At 34.8% G+C, this 24826-nt stretch overlaps 8 protein-coding genes across 8 annotated transcripts; 4 read left to right on the top strand and 4 right to left on the bottom strand.

Annotated features, from left to right (window-relative positions):
• Positions 1-278: 278 nt before the first annotated feature.
• Positions 279-1804, bottom strand: LOC104769763 (zinc-finger homeodomain protein 8). Its single transcript, XM_087504970.1, has one exon. It carries the CDS (start codon positions 1365-1367, stop codon positions 546-548), a length of 822 nt encoding a protein of 273 aa, XP_087361096.1. The 5' UTR covers positions 1368-1804; the 3' UTR covers positions 279-545.
• Positions 1805-4919: 3115 nt separating this feature from the next.
• LOC104769764 (uncharacterized) lies at positions 4920-6707 on the bottom strand. Its single transcript, XM_010494046.3, has 4 exons — positions 6168-6707; positions 5699-5809; positions 5473-5597; positions 4920-5389 (listed from the first exon to the last, which is right to left on the bottom strand). The coding sequence occupies exons 2-4, from the start codon at positions 5793-5795 to the stop codon at positions 5117-5119; spliced, it is 495 nt and encodes a 164-aa protein (XP_010492348.1). The 5' UTR covers positions 5796-5809; positions 6168-6707; the 3' UTR covers positions 4920-5116.
• Positions 6708-8358: 1651 nt separating this feature from the next.
• LOC104769765 (gibberellin-regulated protein 4) lies at positions 8359-10092 on the top strand. The gene is made up of 4 exons (XM_010494048.3): positions 8359-8874; positions 9065-9106; positions 9235-9268; positions 9672-10092. The coding sequence occupies exons 1-4, from the start codon at positions 8809-8811 to the stop codon at positions 9851-9853; spliced, it is 324 nt and encodes a 107-aa protein (XP_010492350.1). The 5' UTR covers positions 8359-8808; the 3' UTR covers positions 9854-10092.
• A 1436-nt stretch (positions 10093-11528) lies between these two features.
• LOC104769767 (amino acid transporter AVT1J-like) lies at positions 11529-14194 on the top strand. The gene is made up of 3 exons (XM_010494050.3): positions 11529-11789; positions 12859-13469; positions 13554-14194. The coding sequence occupies exons 1-3, from the start codon at positions 11651-11653 to the stop codon at positions 14070-14072; spliced, it is 1269 nt and encodes a 422-aa protein (XP_010492352.1). The 5' UTR covers positions 11529-11650; the 3' UTR covers positions 14073-14194.
• Positions 14195-14204: 10 nt separating this feature from the next.
• On the bottom strand, positions 14205-16748 carry LOC104769766 (ATP-dependent zinc metalloprotease FTSH 6, chloroplastic-like). The gene is made up of 5 exons (XM_010494049.2): positions 15977-16748; positions 15354-15894; positions 14949-15262; positions 14622-14862; positions 14205-14546 (listed from the first exon to the last, which is right to left on the bottom strand). Exons 1-5 carry the CDS (start codon positions 16588-16590, stop codon positions 14205-14207), a joined length of 2052 nt encoding a protein of 683 aa, XP_010492351.1. The 5' UTR covers positions 16591-16748.
• A 473-nt stretch (positions 16749-17221) lies between these two features.
• On the bottom strand, positions 17222-18821 carry LOC104769768 (uncharacterized). The gene is made up of 2 exons (XM_010494051.3): positions 18330-18821; positions 17222-18233 (listed from the first exon to the last, which is right to left on the bottom strand). Exon 2 carries the CDS (start codon positions 18131-18133, stop codon positions 17426-17428), a length of 708 nt encoding a protein of 235 aa, XP_010492353.1. The 5' UTR covers positions 18134-18233; positions 18330-18821; the 3' UTR covers positions 17222-17425.
• Positions 18822-20383: 1562 nt separating this feature from the next.
• On the top strand, positions 20384-21692 carry LOC104769769 (uncharacterized). The gene is made up of 3 exons (XM_010494052.3): positions 20384-20542; positions 20677-20747; positions 21373-21692. The coding sequence occupies exons 1-3, from the start codon at positions 20473-20475 to the stop codon at positions 21484-21486; spliced, it is 255 nt and encodes an 84-aa protein (XP_010492354.1). The 5' UTR covers positions 20384-20472; the 3' UTR covers positions 21487-21692.
• Positions 21693-23790: 2098 nt separating this feature from the next.
• Positions 23791-24721, top strand: LOC109128473 (uncharacterized protein At4g04775-like). Its single transcript, XM_019234856.2, has 2 exons — positions 23791-24272; positions 24373-24721. The coding sequence occupies exons 1-2, from the start codon at positions 24099-24101 to the stop codon at positions 24670-24672; spliced, it is 474 nt and encodes a 157-aa protein (XP_019090401.1). The 5' UTR covers positions 23791-24098; the 3' UTR covers positions 24673-24721.
• Positions 24722-24826: the final 105 nt, after the last annotated feature.

Here is a 24826-nt window from a genome sequence, read left to right on the forward strand (position 1 = left end):
TACCAGTCTTGCCTTGATAGAACAGCAAGAATATTTTAAAGTGAGTGGTCTCTCTAATCATATTAACCTAACGTAGTGTCTAATCTTTACCCAGTCCTCCTAATCATATTGAACAAATGTAGCTTAGTATCTAATCTAACACACAGTAGATGACTATTAGCATCGAGAATATACAATTTAGTTTTTGAGTACTCGTATCACATAAATTCAACAATTTGTTTTGCACTTTGTATAGAATAAACCCGAAATAACCATGTAAAGTAAATTTGGTATAGGAATTCAGAAAACAATTGGATTAGTTCACTTTGTCATTAAATTTTAGGAGGTTACTCTTTTTATCTCTCTTCTTGCATTTGGTCTGAAGCTACTCAAATCACCTCCCTTAAACTACTAACAGCAGTTACAAAACAAAAGAAGGAATATAAAATAGACTTGACCAGTTGACTAACATTATTATTATAAAAAAAAAAATCATAACCGAGAAAAGAAAAAAGAATTAGCCACTAAAACGACGACGCTTTTTCAAACGTTTTCAATTCTCTTCCTCACGTCGAAGAAAACGACCCATTCGTCGGAACAACACTCTCACGACTATCTCCTCCACTTACTACTCCGCCGTTAGCTCTTTTAGCTCCGCCGCGTCCTGAAATCTTGTTGTTATGCATCCACACTTTGAAAACGCTTTTATCAACACCAATCTCCCGACAAAGCTCCTTAACCGCCACGTCATCAGCTCTAGGCATCCTCCACCCAACTCTCTCAGCGAACTCGAACATCTTCTCCTTCTGATACTGACTAAACTTTGTCCTAAAACGTTTCCTAGACATTGGACCCGCCGAGTTAGCTCCTCCTCCTCCTCCTCCGGAGAGTGCAAGGAGCATGTAAGAGGACGAGATCGGCGGCGGAGAAGCTGAATCATCGTCGTCAGGACTACGAATCCCCACCGGATGAGGAGGAGGTGGCGGAGGAGGAAGCTGGTGACGGTTGTGAGGACGAAACTCTATCGCCGGAACGACGGCAGAAGCGGATAACGGATCGTCTTCTCGGCGGTGGAAGTTACGGTGGCAACCACAAGCGGCGCACGTTAGTGTAGTTGGGTCGTTGGAGTTAAAAGCCGGAGACGGCATAAACTCGCCGCATCCGTCTAAAGCGTGACCGCCGATTCTTGCGGCGTGGTTCTTTAGGCATTCTTTGTAAGTTGTCGCAACCACCGCAGCCGCTTCGGACGCAAGATGATTGTGGTGGCAGCGTTTGCCGTTGGAGAAAGATATAGGCTTCGCGGGCTGGATCCGGATCGGAGCTTCGATTTCGGGTTGCCTTGAATCCAAGTCGGATACAATAGTTGTTGTAGTTGCTATCACATCCATCACTGAGGACGACTCAAAACATTTAGCTTTATCAAAAAAAAAAAAAAACAAGAATTGTTTAGTGACCTTAAGAATTTGGGATGGGTTTTGATTATTGGATACAAATAGAGAGGTATAAAAGAAAGTATTAGTATGAGTTTTTGTAAAGAGATGGGAGAAGATAAGAAAAAAGATTGCACTAAACTAAATTGTTATTTAATGGGAAATTTGGGACATGGGTTTATGTATTTGGAAAGATATAAGATTCTTTTTTTTTTTGAATTGAATGGAAAGATATATAAGATTAGAGAAAGGAGGAGTTTAAAAATATGTATTCCTAACTACTACTTCAACCCTCATGGAAGAAGAAAGAGATGAGAAGTTAAAGACTGTTGATAATGAGAAATCCAAGTTGTGTGGTTGAGATTCATCATCATTATGGGGTTTTTTGTTTTTCTTTTTTTGCTTGGGAGATTTGTTTTTGTTTTTTAACCATGGTTTGTTGACCCCAGCCTAGGGTTAATAATAAAAAAGATAAGTGTAATAAATATAGGCTAATAAATAGAGTTCATAGAACAGCATCTAATGTGAGTCATGTCTTTTTCTTTTTGCTAAATTTGTATCTCCATGACGTTGACGACTAATTAATTATTTACTCAAAATTTATATCAAATTATTAATCTTTTTCTTGCAATATCCAGTTATCATCATTGTTCATTATTTAAGCAAATCTCGTTTTTTTTTTTTTTTTTAATATTGGTGGTGTGACAATTAAGCATAAAATTGAGAGGTTGATGTTGTGTAGTTGATTCAATGCTGTCAAACAAAATGTTAGTGTTGTTAAATTCAAAACGTTTAAAATCTTAACCTTCCCTTATAAGGTACACCAGTTTATTTCAATCTTTTGTAGAAAAACACTATCCAAAAAGCGAATTAAAATCTTAAAGTTTACCCTAATAGCGAATATTTACAACAACAAAAAAAACTTGTTTGCCTAATTCATGTACTTATCAAGATTACTCCATTCCATTTAACTAAAAATGTCTAATTGACTCATTCATGTTGACGGACGGTTAAAAGTGGCCTAAATAAAAGGAGCACAACCATAAAAAGAAAGCTGACACGAACAGTAGTAAAGAAATGATGCCGTTTACCCCAAACGTCTTAAGTCATAGTACTACTACTATTGAAAAGTCTTTCATCTAAGAGAAACCTACAAGCCTAGAACAATCGAAGATTTATATGCGGATTACTGAATAAGAGAACTACTAATAATTCATAGGACAACTCCTTTACTTTGACTAATTTGAAGTTGTCTTAACACTAGACAGCTAGCACGCGTCCATATCTTGCAACATGGCGCTGCCTAATCGAACATGGTTCGTTTACTATCGAAGACGATTCTCTTCTTCGCGAATACATTGAATTGAACTATACTATACAGTATTATTACTTAATTAATGTCGGTATATATTAACGAGTTGCACGACTTTAGACTTACAAGAACAAAAAAAAGGGAACCACCATATCAACGTTTCAAGCATTTTGATTATACTGGTCTTTCTTATTACATCACCACGGAATCTATTGATTTCATAGACAACGAAATAATATACACTCATTTATTGTTTTTTTTTAAATACTAGTTATAAGGAAGAAGAACTAGGCAAACCAACATTAAATAAGCTTTATGCCCATAACACGGATAATGTTTAGTTTTTTTTTTCATGATATAATATTTCTGACGCTATTATTGATCTATCTGTAAATCTTTTTACTATATACTCTATATATCATTATATGTTAGTGCGTGTAGTTTGATATACCACACACATATCTTACTATGCTACATTGCTAATGCGATTGGAAGAACCATGTATCATATACGATGAACGTATGGGTAGTTAGTAGGCATTAATTTGGACTGTTCTCTAGATTTGTGAAAAGAAGAAACCAGTGACATCTTCTTCTTCTTTCTTTCTTTTTGGTGGCAAACGAAATAAGTTTTAGTTTCATTGTTTTGTTTCGGGAAAATTGAATGTGTAAAAAGAAAATTGAAAAATAATTCAAAAAAAAAAATTATTAATGTGCACTGCACGACAACTTGAGAAGAATTTGAGGAAACTGTTTTAATGACTAATTCAAGTTGGCTCCACACTATGCCAAAAAAAGAAAGCTGGTTTTACTGAAATTTTTCAACACGATCAAATAAACATACTGATTCTAATTTCAAGTTTTCTTTTTGTTTTTTTTTATCAACTCAAAGATTTTGATTAACATAAAAAGGATCTTATAGAAAGAAAAGTTTACAACAGCCAAGGAAAAACCACAACACCTAATGACCTAAACCAAACTGTTAAGACAACATTAAGAGAAAGGCCACCAAGTGATCCAAGCTATTAAGACTTTAAACCCAGGAAAGCGATAGCCAAAACAGATAACTAAGTCTTTGAACGATCCTAGCAGGCTCGAAAGAACCGGATCAAACTATCAAAGAACTAGTAATAGAAAGAGGAAACCTAGCAGAAATTCCAACACAAAATAAGATACTAACACCATCATTACTGGTCGTTGTTTCCCCAAATTCTCTTATTGAAAACTAATAAAAAATATAAAAAGGAGACAGAAAGAAAGAGAACGTTGCGCAAAGTATTTAGGCTAGAAACGTTTCTCAACCTTTCTTTACATGTCAGTTTCTTATTAGTTATATATTAAAATATTAATTTTTTTTGAGCAACGGTGAACACGTTCTCCCATTGGGGATGCTCTAAAAGGATAAAAAAACTGAATATCTCACTTAACATTAGTCCTAGAAACCTTTACACGTAACGTGCGACCTGACAAAACCATGAGTTCAGTCAACTCGAAACTTCTGCAAAAGGCTTAATCACTGAAATTCAAATTTAACGCATCTAATAGCATTTAATTTGTTTTGTATTTTTTAGACAATAATATATAATAGTTAATTTAACTATTCAAAATGTATATTGTAAATTTACTAATTTACAATATTGATGACATACCCTGGTCCTAGAAACCTTTACACGTAACGCTCGACCTGACAAAACCATGAGTTCAGTCAACTCGAAACTTCTGCAAGAGCCTTAATCACTAAAATTCAAGTTTAACGTATCTAATAGCATTCAATTTGTTTTGTATTTGTTAGACAATAATATGTTATAGTTAATTTAACTATTCAAAATGTATATTGTAAATTTACTTAATTTACAATATTGATGACATACTAGTAATTTTTATTTTTGGGATTGACTGAAACTGAAAGTATAAAAAAGTCTGAACTCTGAAAACGACACAGAGCAAAGCCTGAGGCTCAATACGTTGGCCAGTTACCTTATGGGTTTATAATGGGCCGAAATATTATGTACACATACAATCAATTGGTGAGGAGGATTCAGCAACAAACAACAAAGAAGAATCAGTGAAGAAGATTGTAAATAGTCTTGTCATCAAGTTTGAAAAAAATAGTTGACGATAACTAATTTATCAACGATAATTTTGTCTGTTTTGTAAACACATGAAAAATATTCAGGGTTGATTAACAAATCGGGGAAATAGAATGAATTGGAATCTTATGAACTTATGCATGGCTTAAAACAGGCACATCATCAATATCCACACAGAGACTGAAATGCAAAAACAAAGACAGCAGATTGTTATTAAACTTGAGTGTTGCTGTTCTGATACTCATCATCTTTTTTTTTAGTCAAGAGATCATATGAAGACACCTTTGGTTTTAAATCGATGAGTTCTCACGACGATGAAGCTGTCTCCAGCTTAGACGATGAAGTTGTCTCCAACTTAGTCGTTTTTGCAGCTGCAGTGTTTCTGTAGATAGGGTGAAGAACATGACCATCTTTTGGATCAACATGAATCCATTTGCGTCCAGTTATCTTGTTTTTCTCAAACCTCACTCGGCCTTCTTTCAATGCAAACAGAGTATGATCCCTACCGATCCCGACATAGTCACCAGGATGGAACCGAGTTCCTCGTTGACGAACTATGATGTTTCCCGGTATCACACTCTGCAACGTCACACACACATACAAACATAAGTTTCTACAATCATATACTTCAATCGAAAAAATACTCACCTGATTGTTCTTACCTCTCCTCCGAATTTCTTAACACCGAGAAACTTGGGATTAGAGTCACGACCATTCTTTGTAGAACCAGCGGTTTTCTTTGTAGCCCAACGCTTCAAGACCAAACTCAACCCACTTGAAGAACCATCTTTTAACATCCCAACACAACAACAACAACAACAACACAAATGAGTTAACCTGCAAAGATGATCACAATACAGAGGAGACTGATAGGTAATAAATATATACCTGAAATGCTACTGCCAGTGTAAGCAGGAACCTCAGTGATCAGTTCCCTCAAGCTAACTCTTCTGCATAGGGATGCTGCTGAGTTAAAGAAATTCATTTTTTTCCAGAAATCTGCAAGCAACAAATAGCAACTCAAAACATTTCAAGTTGAATCCAATACAATACAAACCCATTTCATCAAATCTTTTCACAGTTGTTGTGTTCTTTCAAATGTAATCACTATCACAAACAAATCAAGTGATCAACCTCAAAAGCTATTACATTTCTCTAAATTTCTTCAACGTCCGTAAACCTGAATCAAGAGCCAGATCAAAAACACTATTTTTTCCCGCAAATTTCGCGATCAGATCCGAGATTTTTCACTATTTCTAATCAAAACCTAAAATGAGTCTGATCAGCCGATCTCTCCGACCCAGGACGAAATTGAAAGCTCTCGAAGAATGTGGTAAGGAGAAAGGAAGATACTTACAGGAAAAAATCGATTCAAAACGGCAATGACAAGCGTGACCGGAGATGACGACGGCGACGGAAGCGCGATTAGGATAAACGACGCAGGAGGGGAAAGGGGCTTTTACTCCAAAACCCTATTTGTCAAGTTTTCAACTATATGCTCAGATGGGTCTTCATATTTCACTTGTTTTACATTATGACCCCTACACTTTAATTTTGATCAAAATTGTAACTATTTACAAATTGAGGTTTAGTGGTCTCGAATTATTTGGTTTTCTCTGAAAATTGTAAACACACACAACAAAAGAATTGATTACGTTTCAAATTTCGGTTTTGGAAAAGAAACCAATCTAGCAAAAAATATGAAAACATGAAAAATCTCAAATTGCCCTCTGTATACAAACTTAGGCTGCTAGTGTATGAATGTGTGAACAAGTAAAAGTTGACATCATGAATGAGAATGATGATGATCACTCACTATGTTTTATTTCTTGTAACATTAATTAACAAAATGTTATATTTTCTTTCAAGAATCTATATCTAAAATCTCTATGCATGTGTTTGAACAACTTGACATGATCTAATATACTTTTTTTTGGACAGTAACTAATCAATATCCATGTGATCCCTCACATGCTTTCAAATCTTCTTATGAACAAATTTTTTGATTTTATATTTCAATGTTTCCTCTTAAAATGGTCCTACGGTCCGTGCCTTGCCGTGCCGTACTCCGACCCTACAAGTTTCTTATATTAACCCCTTGTAATCAATTTTGTGTCACACCAATTATTTAACAACTCTTTAAGTTTGAAAATAAAGTATTACTTCAAAATAGATAAGGGGAATCATCATCAGTAAGCTAAAAATGTCTTCTACATAAATAGGTGTGTTTGGCCTTCAAAAACAAAATTCAAACTTATAGATGTTAAGTTGAATTCTAATAAATCGAGTCCAAAATTTAAACCAGAGTAAACAAAACATAATCCTTAGCTCGATTTTTATATTTTTATATAACACATTCTAAAAAGTCTGAAAATAATTGAAAACAAAACTAGACTATCACCTAGAAGGTAAGCTTGTTCATTGTCATGTCTAACAAGTTCTCTATCTTTTTACACATTTCGATAATCCTATACGTTATACAATAACAAACGTAAAAGTCTTGTTTCTCACCAATTGGTAAGGCGAAATAATTTTTCACATTCACTTCCTTTTCATTATATATATTTATTAGGATTATCTGGGGTAAAAATGACTTTATGAAGATAACATTTTCTATCAAAACCAAAAAATATCCCATTGTTCCCTCCCTCCTTTTCTCCGGGTAGATCGACTCAGAAACAATAATTGGGTGAGAGCATGTGGAACTGGCTAGCTGCACATGCCCTTTTTCTTTTTTCCTTTTCAAACTTTTTAGTTTTTCTTTTTGGTTTTCCTTTACTCAAAAAAAAACTTTATTAGATTTTGATATTTAACCAGTAGACAATTATACAAGTTGGGATGTGTATGCGCATTAATGCATGTGTGCACGCATATATACGTTTCTAGTTTGTTGCATACAGTATGTGTTTTCAAGTTGCTTATCATTTCATTAATCGTGATTTTTTTTTCTTTCATTTACCAACTTGATTTGCCTAGTGGTGGAGTACTTACTTACCTATGTTTTTTAGGTTCCCTCCTTGCACTTTTTTTTCTTTCATATACACTCTACCACGAGTTTTTTTGGTTCATCTATAGATTTGTTGCTTGATTGACGCATAAAAAACAAAAACGATTGATGATAAAAATCAATCAATCTGATAGACCCTGAATATAACAGCGGATCTAGATCTGGTTTCTTCTATGAAAAGAAAAAGAAAAAGACATAAAAGAATTAGAGTAATGAATTTATCTTGACTATATTCTGTAACTTTATCTAAGCTAATCATGATCCGTCAACCAAGCAATGGTATAAATAATTAATAGTAATAGTATAGTAAGATTGTGATTATAATTTACAGTTGGGACCGTTGGTCACAGATCTAACTCCCGTCTCCTTCTTCAATGCACCGTCCTTATTTTTTTATTTTTTTTGTTGAATATACAACGTCAATTATATCATTTATAACTCTGATAATATATCTGTGGTTTAAAAACGTTTCGTCTTTTAAAATCCCACCAAGCATTAAGCAAGCACCCAATTTGAAGCCACGAATTAAGTTTTTAGTTTCGTTTTCATTGATAAAATGAAATGTTAAACTATATCTAAAAGTTCGTAAATTCTCATAAAAGTCTTTTACAAAAAAAAAAAGAGAGATAAAACTTATCAAAATAATTCGTAATATATTAGTAATATTTAGAGTACTATAAGCTTTGTTAAACCATGTGCAAACCATCCAACCACAGTTTACCAATATAGCAAGTAGGACTAAAATTGGATTTGGAGGAATACGTGGCGTAATGTAACTAGAGGAATACGGTAATAACGATATGTCTTGCCACAGGGAATAACTGATACGAGCAACTGTGTGTATATATAGCTTATATGCAACATCATAGGGTCCTCAACCAAAACTGCTCCTCTTCAGTACACTTCTTTTGTAAACCTCAAACTAAAAAGAGACCAAAACTAGTTTGAGCGATCTAGAGGAGTGTTTGGTTCTTTTGGATTAACTAAGAAAATGGCAAAGTCATGCGGAGCTATCTTCCTCTTGGCCCTCATTGTTCTCTCCTTGCTTCAAACCATGGTAACATCTCGATTTTTTCTTCTTCTTTTTTCATGCTTGAAAATATTGGAGATAAATATATTTGATTTCTTTCCTTATTAACAAGATTTGAAATAATGTGGGTTCGATTATTCTAAATTTGTTTGTAATTGATCTTGTTTACCGTTTTATGAAATTAATTAGTACTGTTTCTTTTTGTTGGTTTTTTTAGGTGATGGCCAATGGATATAACTATCCAATAAAGTTTGACCCGGTAAGTTTAAATGTTGAAAACTACCAATATAAATACCTTTTAAACAATACTATTTTATAACCTAATGTTACTATTAACTAAACGAAAAAGTGTTTAATTAATCTACATTTTTTTGGTTAATTTTTCAGAAACGTTACAGACAAGGAAGCCTGAAAATTACCCGTAAGTGTTTTTCTTCACAGCTTATGATTCTCAAAACAAAGAATTAAACTCTAAACACGTAACTTCTGAAAACAGATATTAGGTATTTTATTAATAAGTACAAAATTTCAGTTCTATATTAATATTGTCCGAACTAGTTGAAAGTGGAGTGACTGGTGTTTGGTCTCTCAGATCCATTACAGATATTGACCAAATTACCCCTAAATGATGGTTACAGAGTCAAAGCAAACCCACTGTGTCCTTCTTGAGACCCACAAAACAGTAAAAAAGTCGTAAACATGTCCCCTGCTTTTGGCATCATTTTTTACGTTTGTTTTTCACTAGATTCTCTTGTTTTATTATTATTGAGTGGTGAAAAAAATATTGACTGGTTACCGAAAACTGTTTGTGATGCAATGACCAGAGTGCCCATCGGAATGCGATAGGAGGTGTAAGCAGACACAGTACCACAACGCCTGCATTATGTTCTGCAACAAGTGCTGCAAGAAGTGTCTCTGTGTGCCTCCGGGTTATTATGGGAACAAACAAGTTTGCGGTTGCTACAACAACTGGAAAACTCAAGAGGGTGGACCTAAATGCCCTTGAAAATATCTCCCCCTTACTTCACTTTCCACTATCGTATCGTTCCTTTTTTATAATAAAAATTTGGACGATAACTAAAATTTCACTTTCATCTGTTTTTTTTTTTTCTTTTTCTAAAAAGTATTTTGTGTTTCAATCTTATTATATTTCTGATGTTGTAATATTATGTCACTCCTTTTGGGATTTTGTTCTAAATCCTTGAAAAAAATGAGAGTGGCCTATGAATGATATTTTATTGAATATTTTGGTGTTTCTAGGTTTTTTTTTTCCGAGTCGAATGCATAAAAATCGAAAATACTATAAAGGCAAAACAAATAACACAATATTAAAAAGTCCATTAATGATACTATAGAAAGTGAGACGTTTGGGTCTATCGGCCCAGTATTAAAAAGCCCATTAATGATACTTGAACGCTTATTACGAAATCACGTGTTCTACTTCTCAGTTCTTGCGATGACGTTTTGCCACAATCTTTTTTTTTCTTTTTTTTCTAAAAAAATATTTTTGGTTTTTAATTTTTGCCACAATCTTATCTGCGATAAGGGCGTGGGCACGACAATAATATTTTACAATCGGTGCACTGATACGAACCACAAACTTAAAGAAATGTTTTACCAGTTAATTATCGTACATTTTAATAAATACTCGTTTTAGTGCGTTGAAGTATATGACGTTTGGAGTACAACGTATTGTTATTAGTTAATTAGCCTCGACAACAAAGCTCAATTTGGCTCTCTTTAGGTTAGACACCTTCACATGCATTTTGAGCGGTGATCTTAAAGAAGATATTACCTGCACAACATGGGGAATTGACAGGCAACGAATCTTCTTTTCTAAAGAACGTATTCTGTAAGCTGTAAAAGTTTTTGGTATCGAATGGAAACGTGCAAGGGCAACTGTGAAGAAAACATAGAAGAAATATATAAATATTGAACGTACATTTCTACATATATATAAAGATTGTCATTACCGGTTTATGTACGTTCTGCAGAGTGTAGAACATCTCCACTCGAAACTTATATATGACTTAAAAGTTAAAACTAACATCATGATAGTGATTTACACCAAATCGAGACCATTCATACTTATTTACTTCTAACTTAAGACTTGGGGTTCACTTGTCAGATGTTTTTTCACAAAACAACGACAAAAACATGTGGCAATTCATGTGCTCCAGACTCGTCCAACAGATTATTGACATGATATGCACTACTTTTAGACCATTTATTTTTATTAAATTCAATCATTTTTTACTATAAGGAGGATTTGGTTACTTGCATTCTCTCTATCTATGTTATATATGCATGGAAAATTTTGTTGAATTTTCTCAATATATTCCAACCAGATATTTTTTTTATGACAACTCTAATGGTAGATTTAGTATAAATGGTTATAAAAAACTTTCTATTTGATGAGAAAATTGCACTTAAGATTTCAATTTGTTTCTGAAAATCTCCTTTACAAATATTTAATTGGTCAATAAACATTTAACAGAATACCAAACTGTCACGCTAATCTCGTGCATATCATGGTGCATACTGCACAAACTTCGACTCTAATCATTGATGTTTGACAAAAATAAAATCATTGATGTAATCCCATTTTTCGGCTCAAGTAAATTATTACTAATTACTAAGTCACTATATATATATATATTGCCTATCGAGTCTTTATTTTATTTTTGACTTAAACTTCTCTCTATCTATCTCCTTGGGCGCCTCTCGATCTCTCCGTCTCTCTCTATCTCTTTGTCTCTTCGACATCGAAAGAGCAGCAGCAGAGTCAAAGACTAAAACAATTATGAGCGAAGATATCATGTCGGAGCCATTCATCGTTAAGAATATTGATGATGATGAAGAAGCAACGCTTGATGATTATAATTCACAGGGCAACACTTCTTTCTCCAAGACTTGTTTCCATGGCATTAACGCTTTATCAGGTTTCATTTCCTTTTCCTAATTGATTTGATCTCTTATTTATCTTTTTGAGTTATTCAGCACTTCCTTTTTCTTATCCCCAAGGTCCATAACTCACGGACAAAGATTCAACTCTCTTAGCTTATCCACACATATACACATAGAAATAATCTAGAGAAACCTATATTTAGCTTTATTCTATTCAAAATCTAGATATTTTTAACACAAGATTTTGACTTTATCTTGTATCTAGATTGGTGTGGATTTCATTCCTATCTTTTTATATTGTTCATAGTTTTCTCCAGTTTTTTTTTTGGTTATTGATGTTTTTTCAGTTAGACAAACCAAGTTCTAGTTAAATTTCAATTGTTTTTTTTTTCTCTTATTCTACATTCAAATGTTATAGGTTTTGATGGTGTAGGAAAGGTAAAGCTAAACAACCAAATAAATGTTTCTTTGTTTTTTTTTTTTTTGGTAGAGGACCGGGAGAAAATAAATGTTGCTTTGTTGTCTTTTAAGGTTAGGAACTTAGGATGGTAGTGGTACCGTTTACCTGAAATTAATACACACAAATAATTTGGCAAAGTTCCTTTTGTTCTCCTTGATATAGGCATTCATCGATCACCCCCACTGGAGTATTGCTTTTAATTATGAATGGGTCTATTAAAGAGAGGCCACTATCGTTGTGTGTTTAAATGATACCAAACTAAATACTTTTAGTATATACTAAATAAACTAAAAGTTAAACTAGTTATTAATTAGTTTTCACACACGTCTAGCCAGCACATGATTAAGCCATTTTCATTATTTATTATATCCATATTCTATACAGACAAAAGAAGACCGTATGATAATTAAATAAAAACAACGAAATTTCACTATCTAACTACAACGTGTCTCTTAACCATCCTAGCACATCAACAACACGTCTTCCCTTTTCAAGTTGTATTCTTCTTCTACAAATCACTTCCAAATCAAATATCTTATCTTGATAACGATATAGACCACAATTCTCTTCTTTGCGTAAAACGTGTGCATTAGCGTTTTAAACAAAATATTAGTTCTTGTAATCATCTTTAACTTTTTCTTTAGGTGTGGGTATATTATCGGTACCTTATGCTTTAGCATCGGGAGGATGGCTAAGTTTGATCATACTCTTCACCGTGGCAATCACAACTTTCTATAGTGCCATTCTCATTAAAAGATGTATGGACATGGATCCACTTCTTCGATCATACCCGGACATTGGCTACAAAGCCTTTGGAAACACAGGACGTGTTGTCGTCTCCATCTTCATGAACCTCGAGCTTTACCTAGTGGCGACTAGTTTCTTGATCCTAGAAGGTGACAACCTTAACAAGCTCTTCTCAAACGTTGGATTCAACTTCATGGGATTTGAATTCCAAGGCAAGCAAATGTTCATCGTCCTTGTAGCTCTCATTATCCTTCCCTCAGTCTGGTTAGACAATATGAGGATTCTTTCTTATATTTCCGCGAGTGGCGTCTTTGCTTCCGGGTTGATTCTTGCTTCTATCTTTTGGGTTGGAGCTTTTGAAGGAGTAGGGTTCAAAAACAAGGACTCAGAGGTCTTTCGTCCTAACGGAGTCGCTACTTCCGTGAGCTTATACGCGTTTTGTTACTGCGCTCATCCTGTATTCCCAACTCTATACACTTCCATGAAGAACAAACGCCAATTCTCAAACGTAAGGTTTATTTAAAAGCACTCTCAAAATTTTTTACACTAAAAGCTCAGACTAATGATTTTGCCTTTTTATATATATATGTAGGTTATGGTTATATGTTTCACAATATGCACATTCATATATGCATCAGTGGCGGTGTTGGGATACTTAATGTATGGAACAAATGTTGACTCACAGATAACATTGAATCTTCCTACGGATAAGCTTAGTTCAAAAGTAGCGATATGGACTACATTGGTGAACCCAATAGCTAAGTTTGCTCTAATGGTTACGCCTATTATCGACGCAATGAGAAGCCGGTTTTCTCGGTTTTTGCCTAACAAAAAAGCGTCCCGTTTCTTGCTGAGTACGACGCTGGTTGCTAGCAATGTGATTGTGGCATTGCTTCTTCCCTTCTTTGGTGATCTTATGAGTCTTGTTGGAGCATTCTTGAGCGCATCCGCATCGGTTATATTGCCATGTTTGTGTTACTTAAAGATCTCCGGGAAGTACCGAAGACTCGGGTTGGAAACACTGATTCTCATCGGTATTACACTAACCGGTGTCTTGGTTGTGATAACCGGAACTTACAAAGCGGTTAAGGACATTTTTGGCCGATTCTAAAATCCGAATAGGTTAGGTCTAGGTCTAGCCTAATTAAAGAATAGTATTTGGTTAGGGAAGAAATTTGTAATACTAAAACGATATTATTATTTTATTTACTTCAACCATTTCTATTTTTTTCACTCATTTGTATTATACACTAACCAAGTCTCTGATTCGAACTCTATCATCAGTATTTAACGGTTGATCAGTATACTCAGACAAAATTGCTCGGAACTCGTCTCCCGTTAAGGTCTCCTTCTCCAACAAAACATCAACAAGCTTGTCTATGGCTTCTCTGTTACTCCTCACATGATTCTTCGCGATCTCGTAAGCGTCACCGATTATTTTCTTCACGCACGAATCTATTTCCTCTGCGAGTTTCTCGGACATTGAGTTCCTCGCAAGCATGCGTAAAACGACGTCGGTTTGCTTAACTGCTGGGTCGGTTAGTGCCCATGGACCAATCTCCGACATACCAAACATCGTCACCATCTGAACCAAAAAAAAAGAATTAGAAATTCAACCGGTTATGTCCGGTTTAGAATATTTGGTTTTTGATTACTACACCTGTCTTGCGATCTGAGTAACTTGCTCAAGATCGCCGGCGGCTCCGGTGGTTATCTCCGGTTCTCCGAAGATTACATCCTCTGCGGCTCTGCCTCCTAGTCCTCCGACGATTCTAGCGAACAATTGCTGTTTAGACACCAATGTCGGGTCTTCTCCCGGTAAGAACCAAGTTAGACCACGTGCTTGACCTCTAGGAACCAACGTAACTTTCTGAACCGGCTCGTGACCCTCCGTCAAAGTCCTTAACCAAAGCAAAACATTTCAAACGAAAACTGACTAAACCGGAGAATTGAAAATTTATAACATGAAATTGAACCGGGAACTTACGCACAAATAGCGTGTCCTATTTCATGGTACGCTACAATCGCTTTGCTTTTACCGTCGACCATCTTCGTCCCTTCCATTCCGGCCACAATCCGATCGATGGAGTCGTCAATCTCTTTAAGGGTAATCTTGTCTTTTCCTCTTCTTCCGGCGAGTATCGCGGCTTCGTTCATAAGATTGGCAAGGTCAGCTCCACTGAAACCTGGAGTTCTCAGGGCAATCACGCTCAAAGACACTTCCTTGTCAAGTTTCTTGCTTTTGCTGTGAACTTTTAAAATCTCTTCTCTTCCTCTTATATCCGGTAAACCAACGGAAACCTGTTCAAAACCATGTTTGCATTATACCAAACCGGTCCGATTTAATCATTAATTGGTTTGATCTGTTCGGTTTATGAATAAACCAACATACCTGTCTATCGAATCTTCCAGGTCGGAGCAAAGCAGAGTCTAGAATCTCCGGCCGGTTCGTTGCACCAATCACAATGACTCCGGTATTCCCAGTAAACCCATCCATTTCGGTTAAAATCTGGTTTAACGTCTGTTCACGTTCGTCGTTACCTCCTCCTATACCGGTTCCTCTCATTCTCCCGACAGCATCAATCTCATCAATGAACACTAAACAAGGTGAATTCGCCTTTGCCTTGTTGAACAAGTCTCTAACCCTAGAAGCTCCTACACCAACAAACATCTCTATGAACTCCGAGCCTGACAATGAAAAAAACGGAACACCGGCTTCTCCGGCTATAGCCTTGGCCAACAGAGTCTTTCCGGTTCCTGGCGGTCCGGTCAACAAGACTCCTTTAGGGATTTTAGCCCCCAGAGCTGAGAATTTCTCTGGGGTTCTTAAGAATTCAACGATCTCTTTAAAGTCTTGCTTGGCTTCGTCTACTCCAGCTACATCCTTGAACGTTATCCCTGTGTTTGGTTCCATCTCAAACTTAGCTTTGCTTCTGTTACAAGAAAACATACATTAGGATCTCAATCTTAGGTTTACTATATTCAAAATTGATTAGGAATGCTTTCTTTTTTTACCTTCCAAGACCAAAAGGCAAATTAGGTCCACCAGGGTTTTTTCTTGAAGATGTTAAAAGCAGAGAGCCAAGTAAGATAAAAGGAAACCCATAATTCACCAAGAAATTGAGCAAGAAGGCTCCCAAGTTCACATCCATGGGATGAGCAGCGAAATCGACGTTCTTCTCCTTCATCTCCCTCACCAGATCGACCGGTAAACCGGGAAGATTAACCCTAACCCTCTGGGTCTTTCCTAATGCTGGACTGGAGATCTCTGCGATGGCAACGGTCCCGTTCTCGAACAAGTCAACTTTCTTCACTTCATTCTCTTTGAGATGCTGCAGGAATCTCGAGTACGACATTCTATTGGAATTGGCTTCGATAGGAGCTTCTGGTTCAGCTTTTGCCGGGTGAGCAAGAAAAGTTCCTGGAGAAGACGTAAACCCCAAGGCAGTCAAACTCAGTAGAGCTCTCTTGGTGAGTTTATGGTCTAAAGTTTGGGGTTTGAGAATAGGGTTGTGACTGGATTTGGATAAATGAGTTGGTTTTTGAAACTCTTGGGACTTCTTATTACAAGTTGGGATGTTAGAAAGAGGGAGAGACAAAGCTGATGATGATGATGATGCCATTTTCATCGAGCTAATTAACCGTCAAAGGCTACTAATTTCTGAGAATAGAATTTGGTCTTTTGATATTTTTATTTGATAGGTCATAGGTGTGTTCGAGATTGTTATATAAACAAAAAAAGGTGATGATGAGTCATGACTAAAACGAAGAGGATGTTTCTAGTTTCTTTTGTCTTGTCTAGAAGACTAGAACATATAAATGTCTTCTTGAATGATCCAGAGATTGTCTACTATGGAACCAAAAAAAAAAAATCTATATATCACAATCCACACAGAAGTGTATGTAGCTTGGATGTGAGATTTGATGTAATAGTTGTCCAACCTTTGATCTTTACCAATCTCCATTTTTATTTATTTTTACTGAAATTTACATAACCATACACTTGGAGGGGAAAAAGGTAAAGTTTCATAAATCATAATAATCTCTCTGTGTCCCCATTGTGCCTTAGAGTCAAGCATGGTCCTTAAAGTCCCTAAATAATCACTTTCAAACATTTAAGACCATGATTTAGTTATTAGTTTTAGACCATTCCACTAGAACTAGTGTCCTAGATATCACATACCCCTGAGTTGGGCAAACCAACCATGGAGTCATTATTAATTTAATGTATGGTTGGAAACAAAAGAAAATTCCCAAAAGTTTGTGTAAAGCTTTTATTTAAACACATGGAGTTTTAAACATATATTAGTTTGTGTAAGAAGTTGTTGTGAAAAAGAAAAAAAAAAACACTAAACCCAAAAGAGCAAAAGTTGTTTATAAGCTAATCATCATCGTCATCATCATCATCATACCCCTGTAATGATCTTTATCTTTACCTCAAAAAAGATTGAACCTTTTTTGCTTTCATTTCTTGACCTTCCTTTGCTGCAGTTGCTGCTTCTTAGGTCCAGGAACCTCTAATCTCCCAACCGAACACCCACATTTCGCCCGAAAAACCAGCACAGCTCTTCCATTAGGTGGAGCCATCTTCTTCAGCTCAGCCTCTAACTCACGGTGGTGATCACGAGGCAACTCAAACAACCCTTTCTTGCTAACACTCTTCCCACTATTACTGCTCTTAACACAATCCTCAGTTTCTAACTGAATGTCAAACTCAGCATTCGCTTTCCTAAGCCCTTTACAGTTAGGTTTCCCACATCTATGACGACTACACAAGAGTATAACAATCATCCAAGCAGACAAAGCAGTGCATGAGATACTCAAAGCTATCAAACCATAGACAATAGGATCAGGGTTACGCAAGATCTCTTCTTTGACTAAACAAGAAAGCTCTGAGAAGATCTCAAGAGATTTGACAGTGATGAATTTGATGTAAGGGAAGATCAAGAACCCGGATGATGTGATCACAGCGATCAAGATCAAAACATCGATTGCAGCTGATCTAGATCCGTCACAGCAGACTGAGAAATTCGAAGAACAGCTCGATGATGATGATGATGATCTCTTGTTGATGCTTCGTGAGTGTTTTGAATGATGATGATTGAAATCTGCAGAGTGAGCCATGTTTGGAGATTGGTCTATGAGTGAGATTGAGTTCTGGAAATATACCATCTCAGAGAAAGTTGAATCCTTTTTTTTGTTTTTGAGAGAGGAAACAGATCAAATCTAATTCGATCTCTCTTAATCAAGAACAATTCCAAGACTCTGATTCCTAGAATCACACCAAATCATCGATCAAACAACAATAAAAAATCAAAACTTTAATAAACAGATCGAGTTTTTTTAAAAGAGATATCTTGGAACGAACCTGATTGGATTGGATTGGACTGGGTTCAATCTGATCGAAATCAATTGAACCCTTTAAAACGGAAATGAAAATTTCGAAATCAGATCAAATCCATCAAATCTTTCAAAAACTTCAACTTCACAATTTCAAAATAGGAGGAAGAAGGTGAAACGTGATCAGGAGAGAAGTAGGAGAGACAACGTAATGGAGGGTTTGGGAATAAAAACAAAGGGAAAACAAAAACTGGAGTTTGGGGAATTGTATATGTAAAAAAGGAAAAATTAGATCGTGTTCGTGAACATGATGATGATGATTTTGAAGTGTGTTTTTTTTTTTGTTTCTTTCTCTCTTTATGGTCCAAATTGGGTGTGATCGTGTTGTGTAAGAAGAGAAGAGAGGAGGTGGTCAGTCACACACACGCGTTAAGATTGTGTTATGTGTGCGGAGTTAAACAAAACTATATGGTTCGTGCATAGGTGTATGTGTCTCCATGACTCCAAAGTACATTTAAACGAAAAAAATCAAAGTGTTATTAAATTTTTTTTTTACTTTAATATTTCAGATACTTTGTTGATTTCGTGGGTCACTACTGCTGCTAGACATCTCTTTCTCTAGGCTTCATTAGATTTATTTTATTTTGTTTTTGTTTTGGCTCTTTTTCTGACCATCTCTAAATTATATTTTATGATTTTATCCCTTTAATTATTGTTTTTTCTTTTTGCATCGAGAAAATATAAAAATAATATATCATAGTAATTACAAAGCAAGTCACAAGAAACAAGCCCAAAGTCATGAATGAAGCCCAAGCCCTTTTTGCATATAGTAGTAGCCTTTTCTTTTTTTATCGGCCATTAACTAATTCTGTAATAACCAATAAGGAGCGGACCAGACAAAAGTCACAAAACACACCGACCGAAGTAGTTGGGGGAAAACACGTTTTTGGTTTGTTCTCACTGATTGGTCCGTTCAGAGGCCAGAGCTACATTTTTGGCAGCTCACCTAAAAAAATGTAGAAAATGAGGTTCAGTCGGAGACCAGTTAGTCCACAAAGTACATAGGTTAACCAATAATATTGCTGCCGTAATTGAGACCCTAAAGCTTGATAGATTCGTAAATGACTTCTAAGTCTTGAGTTAAGTTTCTTTTTGTTTGGACTTAAAGTTGACTTATTCATCCGTTTCATTTATAGCAGACAAAACCAATGTTAATCTTTTTGCTTATCTCATAAAATTTGGCAAGGCACCGATTTTGATACACTACTCCCATAATCACATGCGTCGACATTATTTTAGCTATAACTTTTTTTTTAATAACACAAATTATTGATTCATTTTGTTTGTCTTGTTATGTGTTAAAATGTATGTGGACGGCTATACTAGTAAAATGACAGCATGATATTCAATTAAAACTAAGTCAAACCTTGTCTTTAATTTTATATAAACACGGTAATCGATATTTTCTCTGGATCAGAATAGAAGATTTCTCTAAAATGGGTAAACCTTTTTTTTTTTACCAACTTGGTGTTTTCCATTACGATATTGATTTTCATAGTCCAAAGTGGCAAAACCCCTTACTCGCCAACCTTCTGGTTTGTGGATAAAAGCCTAACTTAATAATTATAATTAAGTAAATTATAACTGGAGAAAGTCTTCCTTTTTAAGAAGTTTGGTAGATTCATAAATAATATTTGACTATTATTATTTATATACACGAGAAATACAGCTTTCAAAGTTTTTACCAAAAATAATACTGGTACTCTTTGCCTCTTTGGTAGTGGCAGACATGAGGAGCTCGACTCCAGTTCACATCACGTGGACTCATTAGGGTTACACGTGCGAGTTTGCTTCCTAATAATCAACTGGCAATTTAGGCCTTAAGTTTGATTATCTCTTAATAATAATAATAATTCAGTTATACAGAATAAAAATATTTAGAGTAATTTAATATGTTAATTACCATCTTTCTTCATTGGATCTGAAGCTGGAGCAGTTTCCAGGAAAAGTGGAAAACCTTGAAGCTAAAGGTTCTCTTTTCTCTTTATTAAAGTTTTACTATTATAGTAATAGGAATGGTTTGATAACTACCAAAACTTATTAGTACTAAAATAATAATAGAAAGTTTAATATATAAATGAATCTTAATTCAGAACTTCAAAGAGACAACAATGGGTCAATCTTGTTTCTTCAAAGTTCTTCTTGTTTCCTCTCTTTTACTACTTATCTTCTTCTCCACTGGTAATAGCTAATTGAAATCTTCTTCTCTTCTTCTTAATCACACTGTTGCGAATATTATTAAGAGTTTATGTTTTAGCCTTTAGTGGGATTTAGAATTCATGCCTGATGATTTTTTTTTTTTTTAAATTTATAAGCCATGGGGAGAAACTTGCGAACTGCAAAGTTGTCAGGAGTTCACAGTACTGCTGAGCTTTTTTCTTCCAGGGTACTTTCTCTGTTCTCTACTTTTCTTTAACTAGTTTCTTCAACTCTTAGAACTTATACTTCTTTTTTTTCTGCATTATGATATATATTCAGAACTCTTCATGGATAATAATACTACGTATGAAACCTTTTAACAAAAAATAATAATAAAAAAAAATACTACCTATGATTAGTTTGTAGGTGTATTTTTTCCATTTATAATGTAAAGAAGATGTGCAAAAAAACTCTTTTTTTCTTGGAACAATACCAAAAATGTTTGAAAATGGTAACTAGAAAAACAAGTTTCCGGAAAGATTTTATTTTTATCGAAGGCAAACTACATTTTTGTAATTGGTTTTTTTTTTTTTTTGTATTTTCAAATTTTCGCTTAATTTTCTTGCATTAATCATACATTTTTTCTGTATATATTGCTAATTATTTTTTCTTTTTTGACTAATCATATATAGTATAAATTTGAACCGTTTTATTTTTTCGGATTAAATATTTCATCTGAATTTTGTTTGTGTATATGAGAGTAGTCACCTAGTTATTATTATTTTTTTTTAAAAAAAGAAGTACATATAATTTTTTTTTCTTTATCAAACGAATTTTAATTAACTATATTACAATAAAAATGGTAAATACAGGAAGGCATTGTGAGAAAGACGATGGAGCTGATGGATTATGACCCGCCGGGGTCCAACACCAATTGGAGTGGTTTTGTGGCATCTCCTCCTCCCCAATCTCCTCCACTTTCATAATTTCCAAGAAAACAACAAGCTCGTCTTAAAGTGTCTTTTTTTTTTTGTTCGTAAACAAAATAAATACCAATATGTAATTTGAAAATTTGATAAGCTAAGCTCTATTCTCTTAATTGTGGAAAATATGACTTCAAATTGTAAGAACACTTGTTTGATATAATCATATAATTGGTGAACACAAAGGAAACGTCATTATTAATTGAAAATTTTCGAGACACATCAATCTTTTTATATGTTGTTCTTATTTTTACCTTTTTTTGTATTAATGTACTGCAATTAAAAGATTGTAACTAAAAAATTTAAAATCTGAACAAAAAACAAAACCAAAGTAAGTTTAATATTTCTCTAAACCCAAAATGAACAGAAAAAAATACCAAAATGAAATTGAAAAAAATTGAGAAAAGAAAGATCAAACTGAAACTTAAATTTTCTTTGATTTTTTTTTGATAAAACAAATCAGCTAATATAAATATATAATTAAACAAAATAATGAATTTTGAACTAAAAATATATATTACTTAAAAAATAATCCAACTGTATTATTTCGGATATCGAATTTGTTTAAAGTATCTTAAATAATTAAATTCACCAAAAAAATACATCTTAAATAAATAATATAAGCAATCTTCAACGGTGCAAAAATTAAACTCTAACCAAAAATCTAATTTAGGGGCTGTATGCAAGGATAATCCGTAAGAACTTTGGTGAGAAACCCCAGCCATGGGTGCGGGATAGGATTGTGGCTGGGGACCTCCAATCAGTTCATATTTTTAGGGAGCTGTATGCAAGGATAATCCGTGAGAACTTTGGTGGAAAACCCTAGCCATGAGTGTGAGATAGGATTATGGCTGGGGACCTCCAATCAGTTCATATTTTTACGGAGGCAGTGACTGAGAAGGAGAAGAGGACCATGATTCACCGCATCATCAACAATGCACATATTCTGCTCTCAAATCACGCTTACTTTGAGGATGAAGAGGAACATGAAGCATAAGGAGACAAAGAGAGAGAGAGAGATTTAGAAACTCGTGATAAAGAACTTAGTATTAATCTCGTTGTATTAAGGAGAAGTATGAATGATACTCCCTCTACTTTGAACTTAGATTTTGTCTGATGAATATGTCGTGTTCTGAAGAAATCCTTTGGAAACTAAGGCCCTGATTGGTAACGGTTGTTACTTATGGTTGTAAAGACTTTAACTTTAAAATTTTAGCTGTAGAGAATTTGGCTGTAGATGCTTTAGCATTAGAGAATTTTAGCTGTAGAGAATTTGGCTAGCTGTATTGGTAACAAACACTTTTAAAACTGAAGCTTTTACTTTTATTATTAAAATATATTAAAATGATAATATTAATGATGATAATGAAAGTAAAAATAATTATGATTGAAATGGATCTTAAGAGAAGGAGAAAAAAAAATAATTAATGTGTAAAAATAATTTATGTAAAATTTATATATAAATTTTTGGAGAGCTTTTAAGTATAATGGGGGAGAGAAAAAAATAAAGTCTTATATTTGTTTAATTTTAAAGTCTGGTTTTGACAATTTAAGAAATCTGAAAAAACAAAAAGGAAAAAAAAACGACTTACAAAGCTTTAAAAAAAATTTAAGTAAAAAAGTATGATTGATAAATAAATGGCTGTCAAGGCTTTATTTTTTTTTAAGTCTTAAAAGTCTTGTACCAATCAGGGCCTAAATTTGCTTAAAAAAAAGCAATCTTCAACATAAAATAGAACCCCAATAGAGGGTTCCCGCCGTAAACCTTCTTGTTTTTTTTTACGAATTTTTGCTGCTTCGTAGATGGATCTTGGAAAGCATATGATCCGCTTGTGGGTGCGGGATAGATTTCTTCATCATTTCAGGATGCGACGCCAACCAGAGGAGCTACCAATTTCCGACGAAGTTTCTCTCCCCTACATGTTGAAGTAGAAGCTTTTATTTGGGCTATACAGTGTATGATCGGACATAACTTCAGAGATGTGGCGTTTTATACAGACTGTTCAGACTTGGTGAAGATGGTATCTTCTCCTTCGGACTGGCCAGCTTTCTCGGCGTACCTAGACGACATCAAGATAGACAGGGCATAATTTTCGTCTTTCTCTTTATCTCTTATCTCCAGAAACGCAAATGTAAGTGCAGACTCTCTGATATGCCAAGCGCGTACCACTCCGCATTATATTTTGTATGTAAATAATATCCCTTCCAATTGGTTTGTTTGAATTGAACTAATCTTTTGTGGTAAAAAAATAAACATAAAATATGAATATTATTTTCTAAATTATGAAGCAGTCTAATTAGAACAAAGGGAAAACGTCCTGGTTCCCCATGAGAACTATGATATCGTACCAGATGGAGCCCGATCTTTACCCCCGTCCCAGATGGCTCTCATGAAATTCTTCTCAATCTATATACCCATATATCGGGATGTTATCGGTTTAAAGAGTGAACCAATACGAAACCGTTCATACCAAATAGAAAACCAAAAATAAAACCTGACTGATGTTAATAATCCGACCCGAGACGATACATCTATAACACATCTATAACTCCATTAAAATCCCCAAATCCTCAAACCCTAAAAGCATAAAATTCTTAAATCGATCTTTGCAACCATGAGTACCGTTTCTGGAGGTTCGAGTGGTTCATCAAATGTTCGACAAAGAGGATTCGTCGTTGGCGTGCCTAAGAGATGCTGGTGTGGGGAACACATCGTGGCAAAGAATTCCAAATCCGAGCCTAATCCTTCTCGGAGATACTTTCGATGTCGAGAAGCAGCAGCAAAGAAGGTACTATGTTATGCTTTGTTTGATGTAGACATCGACCTAATCCATATCCGAGCCTAATCCTTCTCATCAATTTTCATTGTATTCTATGATATAATGTTAGCTTGTGAACGATAACCACATCTTTAAGTGGGTCGATGAGGCATTGTTGGACGAGGTAGCAACATTGGGTGTTCAATTTGAGAGAGTAAAAGAAGAGATGAAAGAGCGTACAATAGAGACATTGCAAGAACAGAAGCTGAAATTTGAGAAGATGCAAATGGAGTTCGAAAAAGAGCTTTGTGAGAGGGTTGAAGAAGTTTTGTTGGAAGCAAAAGCTGAATTGCAATGTAGGATGAATAAGAGTATAATTGTATGTGTTTTCGGTTTTATGATCTTGTTTGCTCTGTTTAAGCTTGTATGATGAGCTATTGTAAACTATTGTTCGGTTGTAATCTATTGTTGTTCGGTTGTATGCTCTGCTTTATGCTCTTGTTTGTTTTGGTGTTGAGTGTGAACTCCTGTTGGTGTTGCTATTGCATTTAATAAGATAAGACATTCCACATTTCATAAAAGGC

This window comes from Camelina sativa, chromosome 20, assembly GCF_030686135.1.
Source record: "Camelina sativa cultivar CO46 ecotype springtype chromosome 20, ASM3068613v1".
NCBI classification, from domain to species: domain Eukaryota; kingdom Viridiplantae; phylum Streptophyta; class Magnoliopsida; order Brassicales; family Brassicaceae; genus Camelina; species Camelina sativa.